This window comes from Aspergillus ruber (assembly GCF_000600275.1).
Source record: "Aspergillus ruber CBS 135680 unplaced genomic scaffold scaffold00005, whole genome shotgun sequence".
NCBI lineage: Eukaryota > Fungi > Ascomycota > Eurotiomycetes > Eurotiales > Aspergillaceae > Aspergillus > Aspergillus ruber.
The window spans coordinates 225,492-251,676 of record NW_024467301.1 but is presented as its reverse complement, the minus strand read 5'-3'; the positions used below and the strand labels follow the sequence as shown (position 1 = coordinate 251,676).

General features: G+C 48.0%; 11 protein-coding genes across 11 annotated transcripts; 8 read left to right on the top strand and 3 right to left on the bottom strand.

The window, feature by feature from the left end:
- Positions 1-279: 279 nt before the first annotated feature.
- On the top strand, positions 280-1,584 carry EURHEDRAFT_450418 (endoplasmic reticulum-Golgi intermediate compartment family protein; the record flags this gene model as incomplete). Its single annotated transcript, XM_040783878.1, has 3 exons — positions 280-370; positions 435-1,013; positions 1,079-1,584. 3 exons carry the CDS (start codon positions 280-282, stop codon positions 1,582-1,584), a joined length of 1,176 nt encoding a protein of 391 aa, XP_040641186.1.
- Positions 1,585-1,758: 174 nt separating this feature from the next.
- Positions 1,759-3,879, bottom strand: EURHEDRAFT_400515 (uncharacterized protein; the record flags this gene model as incomplete). The annotated part of the gene is made up of 3 exons (XM_040780017.1): positions 1,759-3,024; positions 3,053-3,736; positions 3,823-3,879. The coding sequence occupies 3 exons, from the start codon at positions 3,877-3,879 to the stop codon at positions 1,759-1,761; spliced, it is 2,007 nt and encodes a 668-aa protein (XP_040641185.1).
- Positions 3,880-3,940: 61 nt separating this feature from the next.
- Positions 3,941-5,372, top strand: EURHEDRAFT_295967 (uncharacterized protein). The gene has a single exon (XM_040778257.1). It carries the CDS (start codon positions 4,084-4,086, stop codon positions 4,966-4,968), a length of 885 nt encoding a protein of 294 aa, XP_040641184.1. The 5' UTR covers positions 3,941-4,083; the 3' UTR covers positions 4,969-5,372.
- A 36-nt stretch (positions 5,373-5,408) lies between these two features.
- EURHEDRAFT_409713 (AP-1 complex subunit sigma) lies at positions 5,409-6,650 on the top strand. The gene is made up of 4 exons (XM_040781163.1): positions 5,409-5,493; positions 5,560-5,593; positions 5,673-5,790; positions 5,858-6,650. Exons 1-4 carry the CDS (start codon positions 5,483-5,485, stop codon positions 6,148-6,150), a joined length of 456 nt encoding a protein of 151 aa, XP_040641183.1. The 5' UTR covers positions 5,409-5,482; the 3' UTR covers positions 6,151-6,650.
- A 553-nt stretch (positions 6,651-7,203) lies between these two features.
- On the top strand, positions 7,204-8,224 carry EURHEDRAFT_400512 (RNA polymerase III-inhibiting protein MAF1; the record flags this gene model as incomplete). Its single annotated transcript, XM_040780016.1, has 2 exons — positions 7,204-7,209; positions 7,274-8,224. The coding sequence occupies 2 exons, from the start codon at positions 7,204-7,206 to the stop codon at positions 8,222-8,224; spliced, it is 957 nt and encodes a 318-aa protein (XP_040641182.1).
- Positions 8,225-11,114: 2,890 nt separating this feature from the next.
- On the top strand, positions 11,115-11,745 carry EURHEDRAFT_375328 (MARVEL domain-containing protein; the record flags this gene model as incomplete). The annotated part of the gene is made up of 3 exons (XM_040778730.1): positions 11,115-11,156; positions 11,207-11,473; positions 11,527-11,745. 3 exons carry the CDS (start codon positions 11,115-11,117, stop codon positions 11,743-11,745), a joined length of 528 nt encoding a protein of 175 aa, XP_040641181.1.
- Positions 11,746-12,115: 370 nt separating this feature from the next.
- On the bottom strand, positions 12,116-14,593 carry EURHEDRAFT_295948 (PPN1 endopolyphosphatase family protein). Its single transcript, XM_040778256.1, has 3 exons — positions 14,326-14,593; positions 13,109-14,277; positions 12,116-13,061 (listed from the first exon to the last, which is right to left on the bottom strand). The coding sequence occupies exons 1-3, from the start codon at positions 14,448-14,450 to the stop codon at positions 12,298-12,300; spliced, it is 2,058 nt and encodes a 685-aa protein (XP_040641180.1). The 5' UTR covers positions 14,451-14,593; the 3' UTR covers positions 12,116-12,297.
- Positions 14,594-16,021: 1,428 nt separating this feature from the next.
- Positions 16,022-18,189, top strand: EURHEDRAFT_513371 (uncharacterized protein; the record flags this gene model as incomplete). Its single annotated transcript, XM_040786161.1, has 7 exons — positions 16,022-16,111; positions 16,788-16,924; positions 17,064-17,674; positions 17,709-17,847; positions 17,875-18,028; positions 18,064-18,105; positions 18,157-18,189. The coding sequence occupies 7 exons, from the start codon at positions 16,022-16,024 to the stop codon at positions 18,187-18,189; spliced, it is 1,206 nt and encodes a 401-aa protein (XP_040641179.1).
- A 352-nt stretch (positions 18,190-18,541) lies between these two features.
- Positions 18,542-20,588, top strand: EURHEDRAFT_549651 (general substrate transporter; the record flags this gene model as incomplete). The annotated part of the gene is made up of 5 exons (XM_040787505.1): positions 18,542-18,638; positions 18,686-19,104; positions 19,152-19,548; positions 19,598-20,019; positions 20,072-20,588. 5 exons carry the CDS (start codon positions 18,542-18,544, stop codon positions 20,225-20,227), a joined length of 1,491 nt encoding a protein of 496 aa, XP_040641178.1. The 3' UTR covers positions 20,228-20,588.
- A 1,855-nt stretch (positions 20,589-22,443) lies between these two features.
- EURHEDRAFT_529016 (uncharacterized protein) lies at positions 22,444-23,343 on the bottom strand (the record flags this gene model as incomplete). The annotated part of the gene is made up of 5 exons (XM_040787092.1): positions 22,444-22,678; positions 22,745-22,924; positions 22,990-23,114; positions 23,168-23,240; positions 23,298-23,343. The coding sequence occupies 5 exons, from the start codon at positions 23,341-23,343 to the stop codon at positions 22,497-22,499; spliced, it is 606 nt and encodes a 201-aa protein (XP_040641177.1). The 3' UTR covers positions 22,444-22,496.
- Positions 23,344-23,984: 641 nt separating this feature from the next.
- On the top strand, positions 23,985-26,017 carry EURHEDRAFT_529015 (alpha/beta-hydrolase; the record flags this gene model as incomplete). The annotated part of the gene is given in 9 exon segments (XM_040787091.1): positions 23,985-24,244; positions 24,339-24,422; positions 24,442-24,557; positions 24,585-24,696; positions 24,752-24,797; positions 25,024-25,316; positions 25,395-25,799; positions 25,859-25,902; positions 25,923-26,017. The coding sequence occupies 9 exon segments, from the start codon at positions 23,985-23,987 to the stop codon at positions 26,015-26,017; spliced, it is 1,455 nt and encodes a 484-aa protein (XP_040641176.1).
- Positions 26,018-26,185: the final 168 nt, after the last annotated feature.

The following is a 26,185-nucleotide window of genomic DNA, read 5'->3' as shown; positions in this document are numbered from 1 at the left end:
CGGCCAATTAAGACATGGAAAATAATAATCTCAGAAGGTTTCTCCAACGGGTACCATTAGTGTTGCAAGTAATTAGGGCAATCTAATCTAATCTAATCAAAGGCGGAAACGACTACTTGGCCTCAACTCCGCCTCGTTTGTTTCGCTGACACTCCTCCCTTAGAGCCCTGGCTCCATTGTTCCTTCTGTGTAAATCTTATTTACGCTCTTTTTATTGTGCAATCTGATTCATGTCTTGATTGCGATCCGACATTCGCTTACCTGCGGTACTGATTCGGGATGAATGGGTTCTCGGCGCACGGTCTGGACGACGATGCGTTCGGGGAGAAGTCGGACGTGAAGGGGAGCCTGAGGACATTTGATGCATTTCGTATGCCTTTCTATGATCATAAACCGCGCTATGTTATTCAGTTGACCCAGGCTAACGGTACCAGCCAAAACAAAATCCTCTTATACAGCCCCTTCCCGCCGCGGCGGCCAATGGACCGTCCTAATCCTCGCCATCTGCACTGTCCTCTCCTTCTCCGAACTGCGCGCCTGGCTCAAAGGCACTGAAAACCACCACTTTAGCGTCGAAAAGGGCGTCTCGCACGAACTCCAGCTCAACCTCGACATGGTCGTCAAAATGCCCTGCGACACGCTGCGCGTGAACATCCAGGACGCGGCGGGCGACCGTATTCTCGCTGGCGAGTTGCTTAAGAGGGAAGACACGAGCTGGAAGCTGTGGATGGATAAGCGGAATGGTGGAACGGGCATCTATCAGACGTTAAGTCAGGAGGATAATGACCGATTGGAGGCGCAGGAGGAGGATGCGCATGTGCACCATGTGCTGGGGGAAGTGAGAAGGAATCCGCGGAAGAAGTTCGCGAAGGGCCCGCGGATGCGGTGGGGTGAGAAGCCTGATTCATGTCGGATTTATGGTAGTCTCGAGGGGAACAAGGTGCAGGGGGATTTCCATATCACGGCCCGGGGGCATGGGTATCAGGAGTTTGCGCCACATTTGGATCACAGCAGTACATCTACCCCATCACTTGTTCTTGTTTTTACATCTGAACATTCGATTGACTGACTGGCGCAGCCTTCAACTTCACGCACATGATCACCGAACTCTCCTTCGGCCCTCACTATCCAAGCATTCTCAACCCCCTCGACAAAACCATCGCCTCCACCGAATCCCACTACTACAAATACCAATACTTCCTCTCCGTCGTCCCAACCATCTACTCCAAGGGCGCCCGCGCCGTCGACAGCATTCTCAGAAGCAACCCCTCCTCCCACAGCAACAAGAACATCATCTTCACGAACCAATACGGAGCAACCAGCCAGTCCGACGCTATTCCGGAGAACCCATTCTACGTGCCTGGGATCTACTTCAAATATAACATCGAGCCGATTCTATTGATGATCAGTGAGGAGAGGAGTAGCTTTTTGTCATTGCTGATCAGGTTGGTCAATACGGTTTCGGGAGTTATGGTTACTGGAGGGTGGGTGTATCAGCTTTCGGGGTGGGCTATTCAATTGGTTAGGAAAAGGCGGGGTGGTGTATCGGAGGGTGTGTTGACGGGGAAGCATGGGGAGGAGTAGTTTATTTTCCTGGTTTCGGGCATTTCGGGCATTGCTTCCATTGAAGATAGAGTTTCACACAATCGCATTTTAAGGAGATATCTGTACGCCGTTCGTATCCCACTGATCAATCCGTACCAGCATATGATGCGTAATCGAAGAAACACTAGACTACCAAAACAAGACAAATGAAGGCTAAATGACAAAAATCTCACCCATACCAACACCCGCACCCTCAGCCCCAGCCCTACTATCCACCAAATCCAACCGCCACCCTTTCCATTCATTAAGCTTAGACTTGATCTCCCTCGCCCACTCCACGCGCTTTCTTCCTTCTTCTTCAGCTTGCGCGCGCGCGAATGCGTCCTCGTCGAAATCGTCGATATTCTCTTCCGAGAGGAGTTCCAGACTTCCGCGTGTAGCCGGGGGATAGCCTTGGTTCTGGTTACTAGTACTCGAGGATGCACGGCCGCGGTTGTTTCCGCCACCAGTAAAGGCAGCGAGGCCGCTTGATAGGACGGTGGAGAAAGAGGAGTGGCGCTGTTGTTGTTGTTGTTGTTGTTGTTGTTGTTGTTGGGCGATGCTGCGCCGTCGAGCGTGTTCCGGAGCACCGCCAACCAAATCGACGTCGTCGAATGCATTGGCGTCTGACTCGTTGGGTGGGGTCAGGCCGTATTGATCTGCTTCGAGTTCTTGTCGTCTCTCCTTCCAGACACCGCGACGAAGTTCGAAGACCTCACCTTCGAGCTCGCGGATACGGCGCTCCAGATGGGCACGGCCTTCGTTTTCGAGCTCATCTAGGGCTTCGTCGTCGGCTCCGCCGCTAAGATCACGTTTGCTGCCAGGCTCCTGTTGTTCTTTTAGGCGAATATTGAGAGACTCTTGCTCTTCCTTCAAGCGCAGGTTTTCGTTTTCGACGCTGGCTAATTTATTTTTCAGAACCGCTGCTTCTTTCTCGGTTTTTTCGCCTTCTTGGAGGCGGGCCTGGTGCCGTGATTCAGACTCTCTGTGAAGGTTCCCAAGTGCTTCAAGTTTCTTCTCAAGTGTCTCGTTCTTCTTCTCTGCTTCAGTCTTGTTTTGCTTCAGTTGTTCAATCTCCCGCTCCAAGTTCTTGATCAGGGTCTCTGTAGATGTCTTCTCGACGCCTTCCTTGACTGCCTTCTCAGAAGCCCGAGTGAGAGCTTGCTTAGTGTCAGCAAGTTCGCGCTGTGTTTCCCCAAGAGCCGACTCGCTAGTTGAGACCTTTTGCTCTAATGTGTTGATTTGGGTCTCATTGGCACGAAGGTTAGAAATCTCCAACTCCATCGCTTCGATAGTGGCAGACTTGGATTCTAGTTGTTGTACTAGGTCAGATGGCAGAGATTCAGGTGCATTGTTGCGATGAGACTTTGATTGGAGATGTGAGTTCTGTCTTTGAAGAGAAGCAATTTCCTCTTTCTGTGCGTACATCAACATACCAGCCTGTAGGGAATCGTGAAGAAGAACTCACCAGTGCATCAATCTCTGCGACCTTTTGCTCCGCCTTCTCCAACTTATCTTTCAGTTCCGCCATATCAGCAGTAGTTTCTTGGAGGTCTTCCAGCTGCTCCTCGGTTTTCCGCCACCGCCCAGTAGCTTCCTCGAGCTCCTTTTCTAGCCGCTTGTTATCCTTCTCCAACTCCCCAATTTGCGTAGACTGTTTCCGGTAAACCTCCTGAACCGAATCCCCATCAGCATTCAAGGGAGGTAACGACGGCGACCTTATAGTAGACGGAGAAGGCGAAACACTGCCTTGGGAGACAGAGGTTTTGCGGAATGATGAGGACCGCATCTTTGACTGAATTGATAGTGATGGCTGGCGGCCATGAGGACGCGGGGCGTCTAGTCTTGAAGAGTCGATTTCTGACGGGAGGGCCGTAGGGGCTTCGGGCATAGGTTCGGTTGGGGATCCTTCGCGTTCGGAAGATTGCCCCGGATCAGTGGGCTTCTCTTCCTCCTTCTGTTCTTCTCCTCCCTCCTCTGGCTTCTTCTCTGTGGCTTCGGGGGTGGCAGTGGTTTCATCTTGCTTCTCTTTCGGCGCGGGCGTTTCTTCCGCAGGAGTGGCCGAGTCTTTGGGGGTTTCCGAGTCCTTGAGAGCGTCTGGACCGGTGGACTTCTTGCTGGCTCTCTTCTTTTGTTTCTGCAATTGGGCTACCTATTCGGAAAGCACTGAATTAGCATGATGTTTATCACTTCTCCGCATTGTAAGCGGGTTGTAGGACCGGAGAGCGCAGTGGTTACCCTCTTTTTGGCGGCGGCTAGCTTCTCAGCCTTGACGCGCTCTTCTTCGTCAGCCATTATGAAGTGCAGACCGTTATAAAGAATAAGTTATAGAGCGCTGTTTGTCTGTATTGCGGAGGCAGGAGGCACTTGTTGACACCAGTGCGGCGAGATATCCATGCACGGACCACGTGACAACATCCGAATATAGGCAGAACAAAGCGGTATGCTCACCGCCCTTGTTGTAAACACAGCCCCACGCATTTCTACTCTGTACATAGAATGCCACTTCAAACCCTCCCGGTTGAGACCATTTACGAGATCCTTCGCCTCGTAGGAATTTATGAACTCAGAAGACAAAAGAAAGTCTGCAAATGGTGGTATACGCTTGCAGATCCCATTCTACTGGAGACTGTTATCCTCACTGCCACTCGGCTTACACCAATGACTGAGCAGAGGCATGCAAAACTCAAGGTCTGGCTAAAGTCGCTCATCGTTGATATGTGTTGCTTCGAGCACTGGCCTGGTGAGAAGAGTAATGGGGCATTAGGTGATATACTCACGCTTCAATACTGTCGCCTGTCATCTTTCAGTTTCCGAGCACATAGTGAACATGTAGGAGTGCCTCTAGCTCCTCGCACTAATTACACCTCGAAGTGGACCCCGGCTAGATTTTTAGATGCACCTTGGCTTTCCAAGCTCTCAGAGTTAGGGATCGATACCTGTGGCTCTGGATACAAGAACGGGATACATGTCTGTCCTCGACTAGCACTCAAAATCCCCCATTTGCGATATGTACAGCTGCGAACGCTCAGGATCTGTCCTGAGATTTTTGACCTGCAGTACCAAGATGGTGCCCGGTCCTCAAAAATCAGAGGTATCGTCATCAAAGTCAGCTTCAAGGAAATGGACCGGTTCACAGCAGGATTTAGCACCCATTGTACCGAGTCAAAAGGGGGACGGCCACTATACAACGACATGGTCAGGACAGCTACCGAGATGGCTAAGCAAACACAGAGCCTTAAAGTGCTGATTATCCTGATCCACAACTTTCCTAAAGAGATGGTGGTCAAGAATTGCATCGCTGGGACCAAGATGCTTATTTCTGACGAACGCGATTGGGACTGGTCCGATAAGGGGCATACAAGTCAGACACTGAGGCCCTAACCAGGGATTTGAGGGGTAGCGATGTAGAAGGACACGTTCTTTAATAAAGCCACCGAGAATGTATTGAATGTCTGGATGGCGAATAAGTAAGTCCCTTTTCATAGTGGCCAAGGGCATGGTAATCGATGGGATGACTCCTTGATTTGAAGTATCCTCATTCATTTCCTCAGTACTGCCTTGACTATTTATGCTTCTTGCCGGAATAGTTTCCATCTCCGTGGTCGTCGACATAAGGGTCGCCGCCGGCCAAGACTGAAAGCCCCAGACCGTAGCAATTCTGATGCAGAATATAAAGTAAAATCCTTAAATTTCATTCCAATGAGAGTCAATGTAAAGAATGCCAGTGTAAGCATCTGACAGCGACAGTAGTGTTGCTGACCGCAGCGGAGCCACCAAATAGAGGCCCGCAAATAATTTCTTCGGAGAGCCTCAGCGATTTCGTAGCTGTCCACAACAACTGTCGGAGCCCCTCTACCCTTTTCTCGCCAATTCTCACCAACCAACACCAAACATTATGGCTATCCAGTGAGAAACCACTGCCATCTACCATGCGAACCTATGAATATATACTAACGAGCCCAATCTGGCCAGTTATTTGATTCTCCTGTCGAGACAGGGCAAAGTGGTTAGTCTCGTGGCCCACCCACCTGTCGGATTCTGCTGGAAAAGCTCTTTTGGTCTAACAGCAAACTCTTCCTTTACAGCGTCTTGCCAAATGGTTTACCACTCTGTCCCCGAAGGATAAGGCCAAGATCATCAAGGATGTGACTCAGCTTGTGCTCTCGCGCCGGACGCGGATGTGCAACTTCCTTGAGTACAAAGGTATATCACAGCCACTTTCTCTCAGCCTTAAAAATCACCTCTAACCACTGATTTGTTTCTTGTGCAGACTCCAAAGTCGTCTACCGTCGTTATGCCTCCCTCTTTTTCATCGCCGGATGCGGCTCGACCGACAACGAGTTGATCACCCTCGAGACCGTTCACCGATACGTCGAACAGATGGACAAGTACTACGGCAACGTCTGCGAGCTCGATATCATTTTCAATTTCCAAAAGGCATACTTTATTCTGGACGAACTCCTGCTGGCGGGAGAGATGCAAGAAAGCAGCAAGAAGAATGTTTTGCGGTGCATAAGTCAACAGGACAGTTTGGAAGACATGGAGGTGAGTTCGTCACCTTGATGTTGTGTCCCTCGTTGCCCGCACATGCACTAGGACAAGCTGGCAAAGCACCTGTCAAACTTGCCTTGCAGCTTGTGTGTTTTGTTGGTCTGTCCGTCCAGCGTTCTCGTTCTTTCTTTGACCCAGTCTCATCCCTAATACTCCCCTGCTGCTATCCCGGTACCTACAACTGCACGTCCCCTACCTCCCATAACACCAATCCCACTGCCAATCTGTCCACCGGAGCACGTGTCAACATGAGCTAATACCACTGGTCCCTCAGGTTGAGGAGGACGTGGTTACGAAGATCATGTAGAGGCTTTTGATTGTTCATATCCAGCGGCTCCTGTGTTCTGCGCTTGTTTGATTTGATTTTGTTTCGAGATTGCAGACTGTATACTGCCATTGGGGCATGGGCTACATAGGCGTTGTCTTCTATTTCTACTACTACTTGTGATTTCAGACTAATTAATACGACATTGACTACCAATTCAGGATCCCGATGAAGTGATCGCCAACCTTTCCAAAGCCGGATTCTAAACACAGCCGGACCCAAGATTGAGAGAAGCTCAAAAGGCCGTGATATCTCCCCTTTCCGGACCGTGAAGTCGGCGCATGATATCACTGGCTGAGCGCGGCGCCACGTGACCGACACCCCCTCGGCCGCAACGCGCAACCATTCAGCCAGCCTATCCATCAAAGTACTTCTCATACCTCTCATCTTTTTGAGCATCTCATCTTCATTCACTATTCCTGTTATTCTGTGATGGATGTCTTTGCAGAAACCAACTGTTAGGCACCTTTGTTTACCCCCATCCCTGTAACTTGCCCCATACCCCGGTCGCCCCGATCGGCTACGTTTCAAGTGGACAACAAACCGCCAGCTTGACCGACTATTTACATAGTACGAAGGATCGCTCTGCTATATCGACTGAAAATCTTCTGCTATCTCGATTCTACTTTTGTTCCTTTGACGGCAGAACGCGTCTGTTTTAAATTCCCACTGAGGATCTGCTTATCTGACATCACCACACCTGTTATCAGCATCTGCGACATTGACCGCAACTCTCAACAATGAAGGTACGGACATGGCGCATGGAATATATATACCTACCTGTGGTGCTAACGTGGACTGCTTCTATAGTACATTCCTCTGCCCGAGTTTGAGGATATCACAAGTTCCCTCACCTTCGATACCGCGGACTGCAATATAACTGGAGGATGCGATCTCTACATAACGAAGGCTGCTCGAGCCGATCGCAAACTATACAAGAACATTGAACAGTCCCTCGAAGCACAATATGAATCTGTCCTCCGTCTCTCCGCCTCTCTGTCTCCCCCTCACGCCTCTGATGCCGCGTCTTCTCTCAACCTCTCCCGCTCCAGTCCGTTCGGTCCGCTTAGTGACCACGGGAGCCGCCGCACATTTGCCTACCTGATCGCAACTCTTAACGCCAGCCATCCCGATTATGACTTTTCGCATGTTCTGCGCCCATCGGATTTCCATCGAGAGCGGAATTTGAAGAAAGTCATGAACACGATCGACACCACTCTGTTCAACTTGCGCCCGCGTGAGAACATGGATCTGACGCCTCCATCGCCAGCTACGTTATCTGGTTCATACAGTACTAGTGCCCCTTCTACTTGGGGGCCAAGGATGTGGAGGATTATCGATGAGCATATGTCGCTGAAGGAGTGCTCGATTTACACGTACACCCCCGAGGAGGACCCATCGGGCGCAGATGACGGAGCGATCTGGAGTCTCCACTACTTCTTCTTTAACCCGCTCCGGAAGCGCGTGTGTTATCTCTATTTCCGTGCCATCCCTATCTTGAGCCACACGCCCACCGACACTGAAGGCTTCGTTGCAACCCCAACGGGCAAACGCACATTCGAGGATGGTTACCTGACGCCAGACCTGAGTTCTAGCAAGCGGGCTCGCTACTGGTTAGGCGACGTTGCCGACATGGTTGGGCACACAAGTGACAGTGATTACGACCAGTATGTCCTTAGCGATGAGGAATCCCGTTCAAGGTCCAGGAAGGGCGTTGTTCGGGCGATGAGTGAGGAGATTGCCGATTCGATGGAAGTCTGAGCACATTTTACTATAATTAGTCATTCTTTGTTGTTGAATTTTTTTTTTTTTTTTTTTTTTTTTTTTTTTTTTTTTTTTTTTTTTTTTTTTTTCACTTGCTTTTTGTCGTTCCATTGTTGGGCTTTGCTGTTATGTTGGTCCATGGCGTTCACTGATTGATTCGTGCATTCAACCTGCATCTTGAGAGTTCCGGGGCGTTGGCAGAGATCTTATCATGCCCCTATTTTTTTTTTTTTTTTGTTCTTTTCTTGTCGATACGTATTGATGCCCCTGTTATATTGTTATTTTCTAATGCCTTGATGATGATGCGCTGTGTATACGAAGACACGGTGTGGCGTATGAGGAAACGTGCTGGCGACGTTGACGATGCTTTCGATTCTGTGTAACTTTTTACTCTTTGATTTTGATGTTAATCACTATTCTACTCCTCACATATTCGTATCTGTTTTGTCAGGTCAACCTATGTGCTTTGTATACATGATGTCAGTATATGACACACATCGCTGTCAGTCATTCTTTTCTGTCGTCTAGTCTCGTAGAAAATCTCTGCCAATATCCAACAACAGATTCATAGATCCCTCGGTGTTATTGCCATAGAATGAGATGACCCCAATATCAAACCATCCTCCCTTTATCCTCGTCTGTGCCCTATTTCCTCCATCCTAACAACCTCGATACCCTGTACACTGCACCATCAAGCATATGCGTCTCGATCTTGCTTATGAGTGAGGCGTCTATATATGAATGGGATAGAGAAAAACTGGAAAAGTCACTCATTTTAAGGCTGATTTCCTGGCTCGAAAGAGTTGCTGTGGGAATTGGCCTTCAGGAGGGTGATATATGCTGTATAGAGAGCTGATCGGCTAAATAGCGCGGGGAATCAACCAACGTTGTTAATAGCTGACCTTGGAATGGCCATGATGCAGAGCAATGGTTCATCACAGAATTAGTTTGGCATTTGATTGTTTGGATTGGAGCATCACCAAGGTTATTTGTGCTTGCAATCCCAGCATTTTGAGAAACCTATCAGTCCTGAATAGTTGATACTATGGTCGGGCTAGTGACTGACTTCTTACACTTGTCGCGATCGTAAACCGACGACAACAATGTAAGTTGAATTCAAGTTGAAACAGTGATTTAGGACTACCAATACCGGTAGTACATCTCATAGGCATTGAACATTGTGATTTGGGGAGTCCCTTCCCGGTGCTCTCCTGTACGGGCATTCCACAGGATACATCTCCTCGAGGCACTTCAGCCTGCCAAACACCGATATTGTTTGCGACGGCTAGTGTACCAGAACTCGATGTATAAATCACTGTTACGAGAGTGGATGGGCGTTTTGCCTTTCTCGGCGTAGAACCCAGACTTTGGGGTTTAAATACTCATATAGCCCAAACAGCTAGACCTCGGTTGTACTTGTAAGGTACCGTTTCCTTCGCCTCGACTGGTTTTGTGGTGTGCTTCACGGACCCCATACCATAGACTGTAGTCTGGTTATATTCACGTGTGATAGATGTTGTGGTGGATTGTGTCTGATTTTGTATATGAATCTGTTTTCCAGGGCATTGTGGAGCTGTGCAGGAATGGGCTCATCCGATGGCTTGAATTCGGATATTCAGGTGAGATAAATGCTTCGAAGCCAGCATTGTGACGGCACACTATACATAGTAGAATGCTGAAGCTGGATGGGGCGAATTTTTGCTTGACGGAATGTCAGAGAAAAGAATGGTCCTTGCCAGGAAGTCTATCTAGTGTTAAGCAGGCCTAGCTTGATATTTACTTATTCTTACACTGCCTCACGTAGGAAAAGCAGTGGAGAGAGAGGCAAATGTCATTTAAAATGCATGGTAAACATCAAGTAACTTATAGAGCTTATTTGCTTTACTCCATCATTCTCTTTTTCGGTGGCCCATGTTACAACTGAAATATGCGGTCTAAAGGAATTGCAGGTAAATCTAAACTCTTATTCGATCCCCTAAAACGAGGCTCGCTTGAAGCTCACGATGGCAAAGTTTTACCAGTCAAAGCCGGTCATCGAACGAGGTCCAAAGTTGGTCTAGCGAAAAGCATAACATGCACCTACTTACGAGTAAGGTAACGCGCATCTCGAGAAATCAGACTCGAAAAGTTCTGTCCGTACCTGGCAGTCAAGGGGAAGAACCGGACCGATGCAAGTCGTGGATGGTGGTGATTCAGGATGATTCGGACATTGAAGGTATGCAATTACCTGAAAAGGGCAGATACAACCATGTCCGCGACAGCACCGGATCCCACGGGGAGCTTTTTAAGTGGAAATAACCGAGTCAGGCTATTGCGGACCTTGAATAAGCTTTGGTTGAGGATGCGATGTTGTAGCTTATGTCCGTGACGACATTGAGATTTCAGAGCGGATGGCGGCGGAAGTCATTCCACTCGATCAAAAAGAGAACATTTAGAAGATATTCCAGATTAGATGACTGAGATTATGCAGATAGATATGTATTTAACTGCAAGGAATGTGAAGCAATACAAGATCTACCCCTCCATACTGATCAGCAAGTATGCCGATCCGACAGCGATTGAACTCTCGGAGCAGAATCCTTTGATACCCACGTTCCCAATTCGTCAAGACTCGATTCTTTGCCTGGATTGTAAGCCAATGGTGATTTCATCCAGAGCCAGCATCTTCTGGCCAGTCGACACATGACGTAGAAGAGTTTGCATATCGTCATCGTCGCATCGCCGGGCATTCCGGACATAAAAAGTCGCCGTGCCTTCCCAATGCCTAGATCTCTTCGATCGGATTGAACTTCCGCTGTGCTGTCTGCTATTTCACTGTAATTCTCTCGTTGCTCTCGTTTACTTCTTCTCGCAACTCAGAAAGACAGCGCGACAGCAAAGAATCATCATGGCCATTGGAGGAATTCAGATGGGCCTTCGGGCCTGGCAGGTATGCTTCGCTTGCGTCTCGAGCTAATACATCAAACTAATATTGTATAGTTCATATGGACTCTGCTGGTCATGGCCCTCATCGGTAACATGATCAACCAGGCCTTCGCCGGCAACCCTGCGACGGTGAACTACGCCATGTTCACCTCTGCATTCTCCATGTTCACCCTCTTCTACCTCGTTCCGGCATCCTTTAACACAGACTGGTCGGGCCACCCCATCCTCCTTATCGTCCTGGACACCCTCAACGCCATTTTCTTCCTTACCTCTGGTATCGCCTTGGCTGCCAGATTGGAGTGCCACGACTGCTCCAACGATGTACGTCTACATCCACTACATAGTTCCGTTCAAAATAAATACTAATATTGTAGGAATACACCCTCAACAACGAAGTTACCAACGGCGCCGAAGGCCGCACGAAGCGTTGCCGCGAGGCGCAGGCTTCCGTGGCATTTCTCTGGTTTGCCTGGGCTGGGTACACCGCGTCCATGGTCCTTTCTTTCATCCAGTGGCGCCAGTCTGGTGGTTCTCGCCAGCGTCCCCGTACTGGTCCTTCTCGTCCCAGCCGTCCTAGCATGGCTCAGGTTTAGGTTTGTTATTTCGAGAGATATGAAATGTGAAGAGTTGGAACTAATATAGGTATACAGATTGATGTGCGACAAAGTCCAGTCGATGTTAGGTACTGAAACGGGGCGACGTGAAAGAGGAAAACGGTCAAAATGAACGCTATGATTTTCGAGAAAACCACTAGAACGACCGCCATTGGACGTTTGATGCATAATGACTACCTCGATATCGACAATAATATTCACGGGACGATTGGCACTACTTAATCTGGCGTATATGCCTTGCAACTAATAAAATATTCTGGAGGATGAAGTTCGTGGTGGACTGGATCGATGGATGGATATGGGAACTAAAATAATACCTCTTGTTTAATGCCTATGGTGTACGGAGCAGACTTGATTTAATGTATTTGTACTTGTATTCTGGGTACTTGATTAATCTAATTCTTTCGTCAGGAATGCACATGTCTATCTCTAGTCCTGATCGTAGTCTATATTATACATGCAAACATGCCATAAAAAATTATTATATACAGGATAACTCTTAGGGCCAAACAATCCCTAGCCATCCAATTTCTATACCTTAAACTCACTCTGGACGGACCCATACCCCTGAGCACACTCCCTCCCCAATGCATTACTCCCACTCCGCATGTAGCAAATCTTCGCCAACTGACATCCTTCACTATCACAAGCCGGACTCTTAACACTCCTCTTCCCCTGTAGTTCATTAAACCAGCTCACGAGACCCATGTCCTTCTCCATGCCTTCTGTCACACGGTGCCAGAATGTTGCGTTCAAGGGTGCATCTGCGTCCCAGTTCGCGGCGGGGCCGTAGGTCTCGCGAGTTGAGTATTCGAGGCGGAAGGTTGGTCCTGTTGCGTGCAGAGAAGTGTATTCGGAGACGTTGCTGAAGAAGGTGTAGGCGTTGTAGACGTTGAAGTCGCCTGTGTCTACTTCGTAGAGGCGGAAGGCGCTGTTTAGGTTTGTGAGGGGTGTGATGCTTGGTCCGATCCAGCCGGTTGTTAGTGCTGTTTGGCTGTTTTGAATAGTGCCATTGTTGGCGTAGTAGACCATGAATTCGTCCTCATGGTTGTGGCCGAAAAAGACATTTGCAATGACGTGTGGTGAGTAACGGTCGATAATTTGGTAGAAGAGGTTGCTTGGGTTGGGGAAGGCATTGCCGCCGTCCCAGCCACTGGGGACGTGGCCTACTATCCAAACGCGCTCGTTGTTGTCTTCTGCGTGTTGGAGTTCGGTGATCATCCAGGCAAAAACGCCGGAATTGTCGGGGTTGGTTGTGTTGATGAAGTTTAGATAGTTACTTTTGTACCAAAAATCTGTGCCGTTAGTTTTGAATTGGGATGTATAAAGTGGGCTTGCTTACCAGAGTTGAATGCAATGATACGAAGACCGTAATGCGTCTTGATGGAATAACCGCCGTACTGTGTCCGTGCTTCTTCTGCTGCCTTTGCGTCGATCCATCCTTCATGTTGCCATAATCCTGCAACATGCTCAAAGTTCCAACTCTGTTGCTCTCCAAGACGTCCCGGGAGACTGTGCGGTGAGTCAATATTGGACGGAGCGGTGTCATGGTTCCCCAGGACTGGGAAGACGGGTCCCGCAAGGTACTTTTTCAACAGATCGAAGATGCTGGTTTCTGTGTACTCGACGTATTTCTGGGACAACTGGTTCTCGGGCTCGTGGGAGACCAGGTCACCCGTATATAATGTCCAAGCGAGGGAGCTGCCATTCGTCGTTCCGGTCAAAGGGCCGATTGATTCCAGTGCTGCCAGCGCCAGATCATATGGTGTGTCGCACTTGTATGCGCCATATGCAGACGCAGGCAAAAGAATCTGATCCTCAAATTGAGTGTTGTACCCATTCTCACGACAGCACATACCGGACGAACAGTTCGCTTCGGAGCTCACCGCATACCGTGGATCCAAGTGGATATCTGACAGGTGCAGCACCTTGACTCGTTCGCCGCTGGGCTTGGGCACACTCGCATTCGCTGGCTTAGGCTTGGGAAAGAGATTGGCCGTATCCAGTGGACTAGTCTTTGGCTTCTCGCAGGAAGCGGGGCTGAAAAAGTTACAGATATAGTCGCCATCGAGCCCCTCGACATCTGCATATGCCAACACCTGTGTCCAGGTAGCTCCAAAGATCGACGCAGCAAAATTACTCTCACAGCTATCATTCGACTTGAACTGGTGTTCTTGACATAGTGAAATCATAGCATCTGGTACCCAACTCGGCGCATATAGAGCGGCCGGCTTGGCCGCTGCCAAGGCATTTTTGCATTTGGCACAGCTGTCCTGTGCGGCATCCGACTGAAGGATTTTCGGGACGTTGATCTTTATTTCGTCGATTAATGCAAGCTTCTGGGTATAAGATAAGTTCTTGAGTGGCTCTGGAAAAAAGATTGGGTCCGACTTGTCGTCTGGTATCGTATCTGGATGTGTAAGGTTGTGAGGAAACGTAATGTTCAGAACAGGATCATAGATCATTGGTTGAGGTTGCCGAGTTGGCTTTGCAGGCGAATAATAGTATGCCCTGGATTCAGTTAGTTATATAGTTCGCCATTGCTTTGAGAATACTTACGAAAAAGCAGAGGTCGGAAATCCAGCCGACGCAACGAAAGAAGACACACCCGGGAGGGATAACGGTGCATTAGAGACCGGAGTCGGAAGTGACCAAGAAGCAGCCATCGCGGTTTGTGGCTCCATAATAGATAGGGGAGTTCAATTCTCTTCTGGCGTTGAATCTTTCCCTGCTGCGGCTGATATACCGATTCGGAAGGAGGTGGGTCAACAACCACGATAAGAGCAATAGCTGGTGAACACAGGGCACATAAGGGTCGGATATGGATCAATTGCACTGCTCTTATCTATACAGTCGTGCATTTAAGATTCAATGGGAGTTGCTGCCAATTTAGAACTCTGCGTCTGTGACAGATATTCTCCTGGCTGCCGATCACGGGATTTCCCGATCAGGAGAGTGGCGCACGTGCTCTTAATCTAAGCATTGAATGGTTATCGTTGCTTCTTTGGGATATTCAGGGGTACATCTTATCTTTTCAAGGTTAATCGGAATGTTACGTGTCTTTGAAAGCGAATGGATATGTAACTGTATTTTCGCAAGGTTACACTTGGCCCCAAGAAACCCTCTGGATATATATTTATCCCGAACCCTAGTATTCCGGCCGCCACGATTCAATTTCTTCGTATTCTTGCTGCGCCAGCTTGCACCCTGCTCTGCATTCTTACCACATACGCCTCCAATCCCCTCCCGTAGTTTCTGATATTTGTCAGGATGCGCGAGCAAAGACATCACAAAACAGTTCAATGCCTCCCGCGTCGTATCGCTTCCGGCTTCGACTCATTGCATGGTGACATACGTACTCTCTCGTCAAATGTTGCTTTCCTCGCAATATTAGTCTCATTCTTCTGATAGAATATCAACATCAGAATCCAGAAGAGGCTGCTCAGAGAGATAACTTTCCATTTCATTTAATGTGCCTGTATCTTTGCTGGCCGGCTTTGACGCTTGTGAAAACAGTGTATTGAGGTCTAGAGCCCAATTAGTCACATGAATGCTGTTCTTGTCGCTGGAATCAGTACCTCAATCAGAGACAGATCACCCTCTTCCTCTAATTCTGTTCTTAGAGGCTCGCATTGTTGGTAATTGCCTTGGTAGAATTGAAGGATTTGTTGCTTTTGGAACTTGCGCTCGTCTTTGGTCCAATCATCTTCATGAAAGGCATTCATCCGTTTGCTCGGGTCAAGAACAGTTGTAACGGCGTAAAGATACCAAAGTCATTGTCAGTCTGTGAGTAATAACCTGACAGTTTATCCTTTGCAGCCTGCAATGCCTTCAAGAGAGGGTATTTCCAAGTTCAGTTCATTCTCTTTCAGCTTCTCTGGATCGGGATTCAAGATGCTGGAAAAGCTTATTGTAGATTTGTCATGCAAGATGGATTGAGATATCTGTAACGGCTCAGCCCAGTGCCTTCATCAGCAAACATCATCAACACGGCAAACAATACCATGGAAGCAATCAAGACAAACAAGCTGCTTAGCGAGACCACACACAACCATATGGGACTTCTTCACGTAAATAGATTTGCCTCTTATTTTCTCTTCTTCTCCAGATTCAATATTCTTGTCAATGGCTACTAGTTGGTTTAGATAGGAATATCAATTCGTTAATATCTTCTAGTCCGTGACAACATATGTCCTAAGTGTGACAGTCTCGAACAATATAAATTCATTGGTAGACTCTCTGTCGAAATACTAACATGGAGAAGGAAAGAAAGAAGCTGGGCCTGCCAGCGCTGCGCAATCTAGTGTGCGAAGGGGGTTCCTGCCCTATATTCAAACAGGCCAAAGTATACAAACATCTTGCGTTGTTGGTGAATGCCCGTATTCCGTGACAGATGCTAACCAGCCTAACCTTCCATTACCCGATACTCAATTGCGGGCATCAGGCCGTATTCGGAAGCGATCAAGGTTTTTAGATGGGTATGAGATTGGTCGTGGGTAGCTATGTGAATAGTATCAGCCTCATAATTTCATTTTCCAATAGAATGCTCTGACGTCCTGGCTTTTACCCTACTCTTAGTATGTAAAGTAAATACCAGAAAATACAGTCTCAATAATGCATAATTATGCAGGTCATGAGGTCCCTATGTTTGTCGTGTTTGTCCACCCTCAGGGTCTGGCGAGGTCTAGCAATATATATATATATATCATATATACTCACAACGATAGACACATTTTTTGGAGCCTTTTTGAGAACACTTTCTATGAAATTTCAGAAATTATAAATCAGCAGACAAGTTCTGTCTTATGTTTGATTAAATTTGACTTGGGATCCTTCATAATGCTTATAATTATGCTAATTCTCTTACTGAAAGAAATGAGTGAGATTTCTTTCTCTTAAAATATCAGTGGATCTGGCTTGTGCCAAAATTCGAGGGAAATGAACAGCCCGTCCATGGACGGGTATGAGTATGCCCACGATGGGTGGCCCATAGACCTGGCGAGGTCTAATTATGGCTGAAGACTGAAGTCCAGCTCGATTTTCTTAGAGTCCTTTGGAACACCCTCCATAAAGCCCTTCAACCACATTACTTTGATGTCTTACAAAGACTTGAGAAGACGACTTCGGCCGCCGTTCAGACCATTCGGCATGTCAAAGAGTTAGCAGCACCGGATGCATGTGCGCTACGGAAGGTCAAGGCAATATATAAAGAGGCACCTTAAACAAACAGTCGCAGACTTAGAAGATTGGCAAAAATGATTTTATCCATCATGGTACCTGTTTACACGTATCGCTAGCCCTGTCATCGACAAGCAATTGAAAGATGATTTACCAAGCCACAATCCTTCAACAATCCGACTAAAACAGATGAGGGAGGCTATCAAAGACGTCTCGTCAATTGGGAACTCCCAAGCCGGCTCAGTATTCATGGACATGTCTCATATAGTAGGACTCGCACACAAAATCCCCGGGACTAATACGACTATAGCAAGTTACGGTAATGGTGCGTGTACGGTGTTACTGGACTACACAGACTATGGTCCCCTCACTGAAACAATGATGGCAAAAACATATGTTCGTGATCTGGCGAGGCTTCTGTTGAACGTGGAACCGATGACATTTGGTCTCTTGAAATGCCAGGGTGTGATTGAACTACCTAACAAGGTTGATAAAAGCCAATTCCAGTTTATCCTCGAAGTGCCAAAAGGATTTTCACCACCAAGGACGCTCCGGGGTATCTTGGCGGAAGCTCCTCGGTGCTCCCTTAACCATCGTATCCAGCTAGCCAAGCAGTTGGCTCGTTCAGTCATATTTGTTCATACATCAGGATTTGTCCACAAAAATGTGCGCCCAGAGACCATTCTAGTTTTTGCGGACGGCTCGAGCCGCCTTGGCCCGTCGTTCCTCAGTGGCTTTGAGAGAATCCGGCCCATCATGGCCAGCAACAGAGAAGTCAGGAGATCTGGTGTGGCAGAAGAACCTTTACCGGCATTCGACGCGGCAAGGCCTCTGGCCCGAAGATTACTACAGCATGCAGCATGATATTTACAGTCTCGGGGTGCGCTTACTGGAGCTTGCACTGTGACGCTCTTTTGTACAGTACGATAGTGGTACTGCTATTTCGTGTTCCGAACTTGACATATCAGCCGCGATTTTGGATAAGGACCCGCGTCGAGGTGCATTTGCCATCAAGAAACTACTAGTGGCTATGGCCGAAGAGTGTCTTCCCAATTCGATGGGTGACAGATACACTGGCTTGACAGTGGGGAAAGCAATATGCTTGGCTTCGACGTGAAGGACCAAGATGGTATTATTGTTGGTGTTCGATATATCGAAAAGGTGGGTCGTCGGGTGCCTTATTTCCGCGGATATCGGCTGACGAATTCTCAGATTTTACTACAAATAGAAGAGATTTGCATTTGAGGAGCGCTACCATAGGGGTTTCTCTGAGTCATTATGCATTGTCAACCGTTTCTCATAGAATTTTTTCTCCGGATATGCCGTTCCATCCTAGGCTACAAAATTTGTATTTGCTCCGAAATCCAGGAATAGTTCAGCCTTATAGGGCTGAGTGGATCGCCGACATTTAGCTCCACATAGGCTGACCAGCGAATCAATGCAGATTGTGTATTTATAAGAGACTGCAGTCTACCATTCTGGCAACAATGGCCAATTCATTTGCAAAGGCATCCTATTCAGGGGCATTCTTCGTGTTATTACGGCCATACAGTCATGGTCAAGCCTTTTAGCACTACTAGAAGTTCTCAAAGTGATAATGGAGGGACAGCGGAACTCTCACCCCCTGACAAAGAGAGTTAGCTTCAAATTGCTCTGCGCAGCGCTCTGCTTTGGACTCTCCGGGATGTCAAGAGGTAGGTGATAATATTCCCAGAAAGCGTTACAACTTACTAAGAAGCAGGACTTGACGAGGGCCTCATCGCAACGACTATCGCCGAGCCATCGTTTATCAGTGAATTTGACCTCCGAGCGAGTTCCCTCGGCTCCTCCGAGCAAGCGGATCGACTCTCGAATATTACGTCCATGGTCCACATTGGCAGTATCCCCGGTGCCTTGGTTGCGTTTGTCCTTTGCGAGCGAATTGGAATGCTCTGGTCTATGCGTCAGCTATGCGTTTTATGGCTAGCAGGTGTGATCATTATGATCACCGCCGGTGGACGACTTGGTCAGATATACGGTGGACGGTTTGTGATGGGACTTGGAATTGGGCAGGCTGGTATCGTTGCTCCGACATATCTAGCAGAAATTGCTCCTCGTAACGTGAGAGGGTTCTTAGTCTGTCTATTTGGTATGTCAGAATACATAGGGATAATGATAGGGGTAAGTTTCGCTCTAAGGGCTTAAGGTTTATTTACTGATGGATATAGTACTTCTCCGCATGGGGCGCTTCATTGCATATCTCTAACAGCAGCGCGAAACAGTGGATTATTCCCCAGAGCATACAGATCATCGTTGCCGGTATCCTGCTTCTGCTGTCACTTCTATGCGAAGAAAGTCCTCGGTATCTGTGCAAAGTCGGACATGACAAAAAGGCAAAAGCATCGCTGGGAAGGCTATGGGGTCTGCCTGGCGGACACGGGTTAATCTTGTCGGAAATAGATGGTATCCAGCGTCAGCTACACGCTGAACAGGAGCAATCACATGACCAAACCTGGATTAGTGCTCTGCGCGAATTGTTTCTCGTGGCAGCTAACCAAAAGCGACTACTTTTTGTCATCTCAGAGCAACTTTTGAGCCAATGGTCCGGAGCAAATTCGATTACCAGTGAGTTCATTCCCTATCATCGCATGATATGGGTATTGACAAACGGCAGCATATGCTCCTGAATTATTCGCCCTATTTGGCTTGACAGGCCAGTCTAAAAAGCTATTCACGACTGCAGTACTGGGAGCTGTCAAGCTGATTGCCTCCCTTCTTTGTGCCATCTTCTTGATCGACCGCATCGGGCGCAAGCGATCCTTAGTCTCCGGCATCCTCATTCAGCAAGTTTCCATGCTGTACATTGCCATTTATCTCACGGTGGAGTCATTCTCGACCGATGCGGAGTCACCTTCCATAAAACGAGCAGCCATTGGAGCAATCGTCTTTATCTATTTCACAGGTGTGGGCTGGGCCATGGGGTTTAACGCAATCCAATACCTGATTAACGCTGAGGTCTTTCCGCTGCGTGTTCGAGCCATTGGGACTAGTCTTTTGATGTGCTTTCACTATGTCAATCGGTATGGTTTATCTAAGGTATGCATACTCCGCTCCTTGCCATATGCTTATCAAAACACTGACCAAATAGGCCGTTCCGTCTATGTTACTTGAAAATGCGCTTCAACCGAAAGGGACGTTTTGGTTCTTTTCGGCTCTGACGTTCCTGGGTCTTTTGTGGACGTCGCTGTTCCTGCCGGAAACGGCAGGGCGGAACCTAGAAGAAACGAACGAGCTGTTTGCGTAAATCGATGCTAGATGGACTAGTACAATTACCGGAAATTCGGCGATGACTTACCCTTTGGGACTGTTCTGTGGGGTGATGACGGGGCCGAGAGAGTTTGTTGTTAGTGACTTCTCTCAACACAAGTATAACGAAAATACGGATATAAGCTGTGGGTGGGTGGGGTAGTAAATGGATACGTTGTCATATGTCTGGGACCTTTAGCTTGTATAGGCTATTACGTCGGGAGACAGTTATACTAGAATATCGCGGTGTTATGATTGATATTCTGCATGCGTTATTCAGACTATACATTCTGTAGTACAGATAACATGGGAACGTACCAAATATGTGTGGCAGACTGCCTTTGAGTGAAATTACGGACTAAATGATTACGTTGCTGAACGATATTCTTGGTATCCTTAGCATGTACGGAGTATTACGTCTGGAAGCAACTAAAATTGATTGCTATATTATAGTCTTATTATTATTATTTAATCAAGTTTATTGTCCATACCGAGCCCTAGAGCTATGATAGACCCTTATCCGTGGACTTGAGGCTGGTAGCTATTCTACAGTCTCTTATCCCTATAAGCTCCTGAGGCACTAGTCTCCTTCTATAATCTTTCTGGTCCTTTTCCTCGCCCCAAACCGCCTGTATGCGCAGGGCTTTCGAGCAGAGTGCTCTCCTTGTGTTTCAGAGCAGGGTGGGGTGTGGCCTAAGCTGGGTATTCAGCTTAGTCTACCCTCCCTGCTATCCTTCTCCTGTTCTAATCGCCTCTTCCAGTGCTTCCAGTCCCAATTCATTTTCTCTTTGGGCCTTTTCCGCAGTTCGCTGAGAGTGTGCTCGGGGTAGAGCTACACTAGTACTAGCCAGAAATTTTAGCAGCGCCCTGGTAGCTCTGGGCTCTCCTAGAAGTCGTCCCTGTGGGTGTTCCCCTGCACCAGTGGGTCTCACGACCCCATCCAGCTCCAGATCCTTGTAGAGCTTGTTTCGCTGGTGTCACCATTTCCGGCATTCAAAGAGAAGATGGTGTATTGTTTCCCTTGATAAGCCACAATCTCTGCAGGTTGCATCCTCTTGGGCCTTGATTTGATGTAGATATACTCCAATGGCTGCATGCCCTGACTTCAGTTGGAAGTACCGGCTTGCTAGATGCTTGGGAGCAACTGCGACTATTGAACTGAGCTGCCAGTTTTTCCACGGCCTGTACATTCGTTGACCTCGTTGAGATCGTTGGCTGAGCTCTTTGGTGAGCTATCTCTGCTTCTGTGCTGTGGTGGCTTCTGTTCGGGCTCTACAGGCGAACGCCAGGGAGATCTCTCTTGGGCCTCTTCCTGGGGGTTTGTTGGCTGCCTGCTTTGCTACCTGGTTGGCTCTCTCATTTCCTTCTACCCCTGCATGTCCCGGAACCCAATGAATGGTGGGTTGATGACCTTGGGCATGTAGTCTTTTGGCTATAGCATGTGCTTGGATTGCTAATGCTTGGCCTGCTCCAGGCTGGGTATTTCGCAGCCTCGCAATGGCGGCTTGGGAGTCCAGCAAGATAGTGACTGGTCTCTGATCTCCTGCTTTCTCTGCTACCCGGAGTGCCTGAGTAACTCCAAGAAGCTCTGCATCAAAGGCCTCACATCCTTGCCCAATGGGAACCCCTGGGTCTTCCATGTTCCTCCTGGCTCTTGCCAAGCAATCCCTGCCCCGCATCTGCCGTTCTCTAATCTTGATCCATCTGACCAGATTGCTAGTCCAGGAGAGAGAGATTGCGCTGCTGCCAGTGTCACGGCGCTCTACTAGGATAATGGAACATCCAACTCATGGATTCCACCTAGGTAGCTATCGACGATAATAACCAACATGAGGAAGGAAGAGAGGAGGTAACGCCGTATTTATCAACGAAGCAATAAAGCAAACAACTGCACCTCACGTGATACCCAGCCAACGTGACCAGGCTGTCACAGCTAGGGCCTCTGGACCTGGTAACATCTCTATTTGACCTGGGAACTGGCTACTGGTTGTTCGTATTGTGCTTTCAAAGCCCTTGGATGGGTCTGCTGGTAGGATATTGGCTAGTTGTCGAGCTAGATGTTGTCCCAGGGACCATGGGCCCCGGTTGCTGCTTTCCGCCCATTGTCGGTTCCCTGGGGTCTGCTCCCCAGCCTGGGTATGCTGATCCCCTAATAGTCTCTTGACGGTGGAATCCAAATGCTACAATATTGTCGAAAATATATATACTGTGGTACTGATGTATATATGTAAAACCAACCGAGGACTCCATGAATAGCTATACAGCAATCACCACTCTCTCAGTCCCACTGGCCCAGTACAGGTCCAATGCTTGTAACTCAGCTTCTTGTTCTCGACCTCGTCCACAATAGCCACTGCCATATCCTCGTTGTAGATTCCATTGTTGATAGCAGGATCGGCGGATCCAGCAGAGTCATCCACGAGGACCTTGTATTTCCCAGTTCGAAGACCTACTCCCGGATCATTAATCCGTGCATCAATTCCAACAGTATATATAACAAGGAGCTGAAACGTACCTTTATCACGTAGCTGCCAAGGGGGCGATAGAAAAGACCACTGGATATCCTTAACACCTTCCCACATGGACAGGGCTAAGCGAGAGCAAAAAATTAGCCCGACGGTGTCCGGGTTCGTCAGCATTTGTCTGGCTTTCCACAAAAGCAGATTTGCCCAGGGCCTGAAGAGCCACGAGAACCCTGATTTCAGTGGATCAGTCATGGGTTGTTAGGAGAGATTTTAAAAAGATCGTAATGTGCCTTACAGCCCGGGTTCTCGCGATTTGACTTCGCCCATTTAAAAAGTCGGATGAAGTAACCAAATCCCGTCTGTCCGTGGTCGAACATGCGGGTTGCCATGTATTCCATATGGACATAGGGCCATGCGTACCTACAAGGTGTCAGCTTTTTTTGCTGTGAAAGTGACACGCGCGAGGAACTGACCAGTGCTTGAATGCGAATCCTTCATCATCACACAGCTGCACGCCGTTTTTATAATACAGAGAACCCGCACCGCCTGCAGAGCACATTGCATTTAGCATAAAGCACTTGTCGAAGGGAACAGACACCTTACCAATAATAATAACTGGACCCTGGTATGTCGACCTCACGATTGCCATTTTGATGTTTCCATGGCCCTCCACACCCAGCCTATACACGTCTTTCAAGTCGACAAGTGGTGGTGCAAAAGCAGACACGACTGCGTCAAACCCTCCTTCGGAGAAGATGGTGCTCAGACCAGGAATGTCGCCAAAGTCGCAAGCAATACCACTGTATTTCCCAGGCCTTGGCCAGATGCTTGGGGGTGAACGAGAGATGCCCACGACACTGTGCCCTCTTGACAGAAGTTCGTCGACAACACACTGTCCGCATTGTCCTTTGGGACCGAGGACAGCGACTCTGAAGCCTTTGGACATGGCGTGTAGTTAATATAAGACAAGACTGCAATCTTCCTCCGCTTTTGCAACTTGGAAGCAAGTCTCAGGGGCATTTATAGATGCTGGTCGGATTTAACACCTTCTGTCCGTCGGTACCCCCGTCGGTACCCCCGTCGGTACCCCCGTCGGCCCCACCACATCTCCGGGATAATCATGGACGTAGCCCTAACACACGACACGAATGTAGGAATATATTTAATCCTCAATCCGGATTATCCGAGTCTTTGGATGGACCTCGCTGAGACATTCCACTCTTCTTCAGCTCCTGTTTATTCTCCTTCGCGGAACACAGAGTGGCCTCTTCCACCATCCGCGCCAAGACCATGTCCGAAAATGAGTCGCACACTTCCTTTTTGGAAACATGCTTTGGATTCCGGAAGGCGGCGCAGAACTTTACCAAGCTTCGTCCCGATCTTTCTCTAGGGGATCCCACGGTGTGCTTCCCCGGCTTTCGCCAGCATGTCACCATATTCAAGGCAGGACAACAGATACAGAAAGACGCAAAGCGCTTGCCTGTCGACCTTGTTATGCATGAGAGAGTTCCTGTGATCTTTTGTCAGATGACACCAAGCTGTATTACAATGTCTTTCTCCCAATCAGTTTTGAGAATTTCGAAGCAAATGGTACGTCCAAAGATACATCTAGTTTGGATATCGCAGACAATCATACAAATGTAGGAGCCCAAATGGCAAGAAACTTGGCACGACTGTCCTTGAAGATTTCCCATTCCGCGCCCTAGTCCCCAAGCATTGGCTTCTCGGGTTTTCAGAAGTGAGAAAGCCCCGATACTGCATTCTGGTACGCCAAAGGATATGCCATAGTAAATGTTGATACCCGAGGGGCATATACGTCGGAGGGAGAACTTATTATTATGGGACACCAAGAAGCTCAAAATGGTACAGAGTTTGTCACTTGATTGTCAGAGCAGCCTTGGTGCAACGGTAAAGTTGGTCTTACTGGCAATAGCTGGTTAGCGCTGTCACAATGGAAAATAGGGAGCCTGCGGCCTAAAGGCCTGGCTGCTTTTGCACCTTGGTATGCTCTTGCTTCCTTGTTCCTATAGATCTTGAGACACTAGTATCCAACTCAGGGAAGGAATTCAAGACATTCATCGTGATATACTTTGCCAGGGAGGAGTTCCTTCTCCAGGCTTTTAAGATTCAATCGCAGGTTAGTTAATATATCTTCATTATATGAACCCTATAAGTGCTAATAGAGACCACAGATACCCTCACCAGGTACGGCAAGCTGGAAGACATGTCGGGTGTTCTGCGCAGTAGCCCACTTTGGAACGAGTACTGGAAGATAAAACAATCCAAGCCTGAGCAGGTCGATGTCTCAACTTATATAGTGGTCACATAGACGAACCCTATCAACACATCCGGCACATTGCGAGCAGACCGGGCTATAGCAGAGTCCGTCCCGAAATTGCTTCTCATGTATGACTCACGGGAATGGCCAGACTATTATGCTGGCTCCAGCTGCCGTGGCCTAAAGCGGTTTTTTAATTGCTTCCTGAAAGGTCATCGTGATAATGGCTGGTTGGTGACACCTAAAATCCGGCTAAGTATCTTAAATCTCGGGCTATCGGGACTGGATAGTACGGTCAATAGATCGGAGTTGGAATGGCCACTTGCACGGACAGTGTATACAAAGTTATACTTGACTCCGGATCATCAGATAAACTCCTCTGAAACAAGCTAACCAGGGTCAGTTGCGTACGATTCGAAAAGTGGAAGTATCAAATTCCGATATCATGTACCAGCAGATATGGAGACAACGGGCCATTTTACAACTCGTCTCGCAGTATTGTGTCCATCTAACGCTGGCATGGATTTGTTTATCCAAGTATGTCGTCTTCGAGGACCGTCTTTTTACAAGCAGGGTGTCCTAACTATCAGATTACAAAACACAGTCGTGCTGAGGTTGTTGAAGCTGTTGCATGATTGGCAAATTGGTCTGCAAAATGTTGGTATGCTCTTTCGTTGGAGATCCAATGAACAGCTGCGAGTTAGTCATGCTCACAAAAAGAGCACATTTGCTGCACCTCTTGAGCCAGTCTATAATCACGTTAGCGAAATACCCTTGGAAAAGGAAGAAATTCGAGTTGTGGAGGTTCCTCTGCGCCCAAGTGGCATGTGTTGGCAGATAAGAGCCTTGAACGCAACGTATGTTCCAATATGCTAATGCTAATGAGTCCACAGAAAGATGACATTATGGAATTGACATCTCCGGGAATCTGTGATTCCATTCTCATTCAGGTGTGCCAACTTTACAGGGCGAGGATGTCGGCAACCACGTTATTCACTGTCTTGATCGGGAACATTGCTCTTGCCTTGTTATACCGTGTGCCTGAACATAGTCAGTTATACATAGTGAAATTTAGATCGATTTCAAATTATGCGAGGCTCATATTTGGATTCCTTGTCGGATCCCGGAAGATCGTTCTGTGGTTTCATTCAAGCCTAATTGAGTCGGTTGAAGGTGCTTGCTGGATTTCGAAAGATGAGGTGCGTTGATGCAA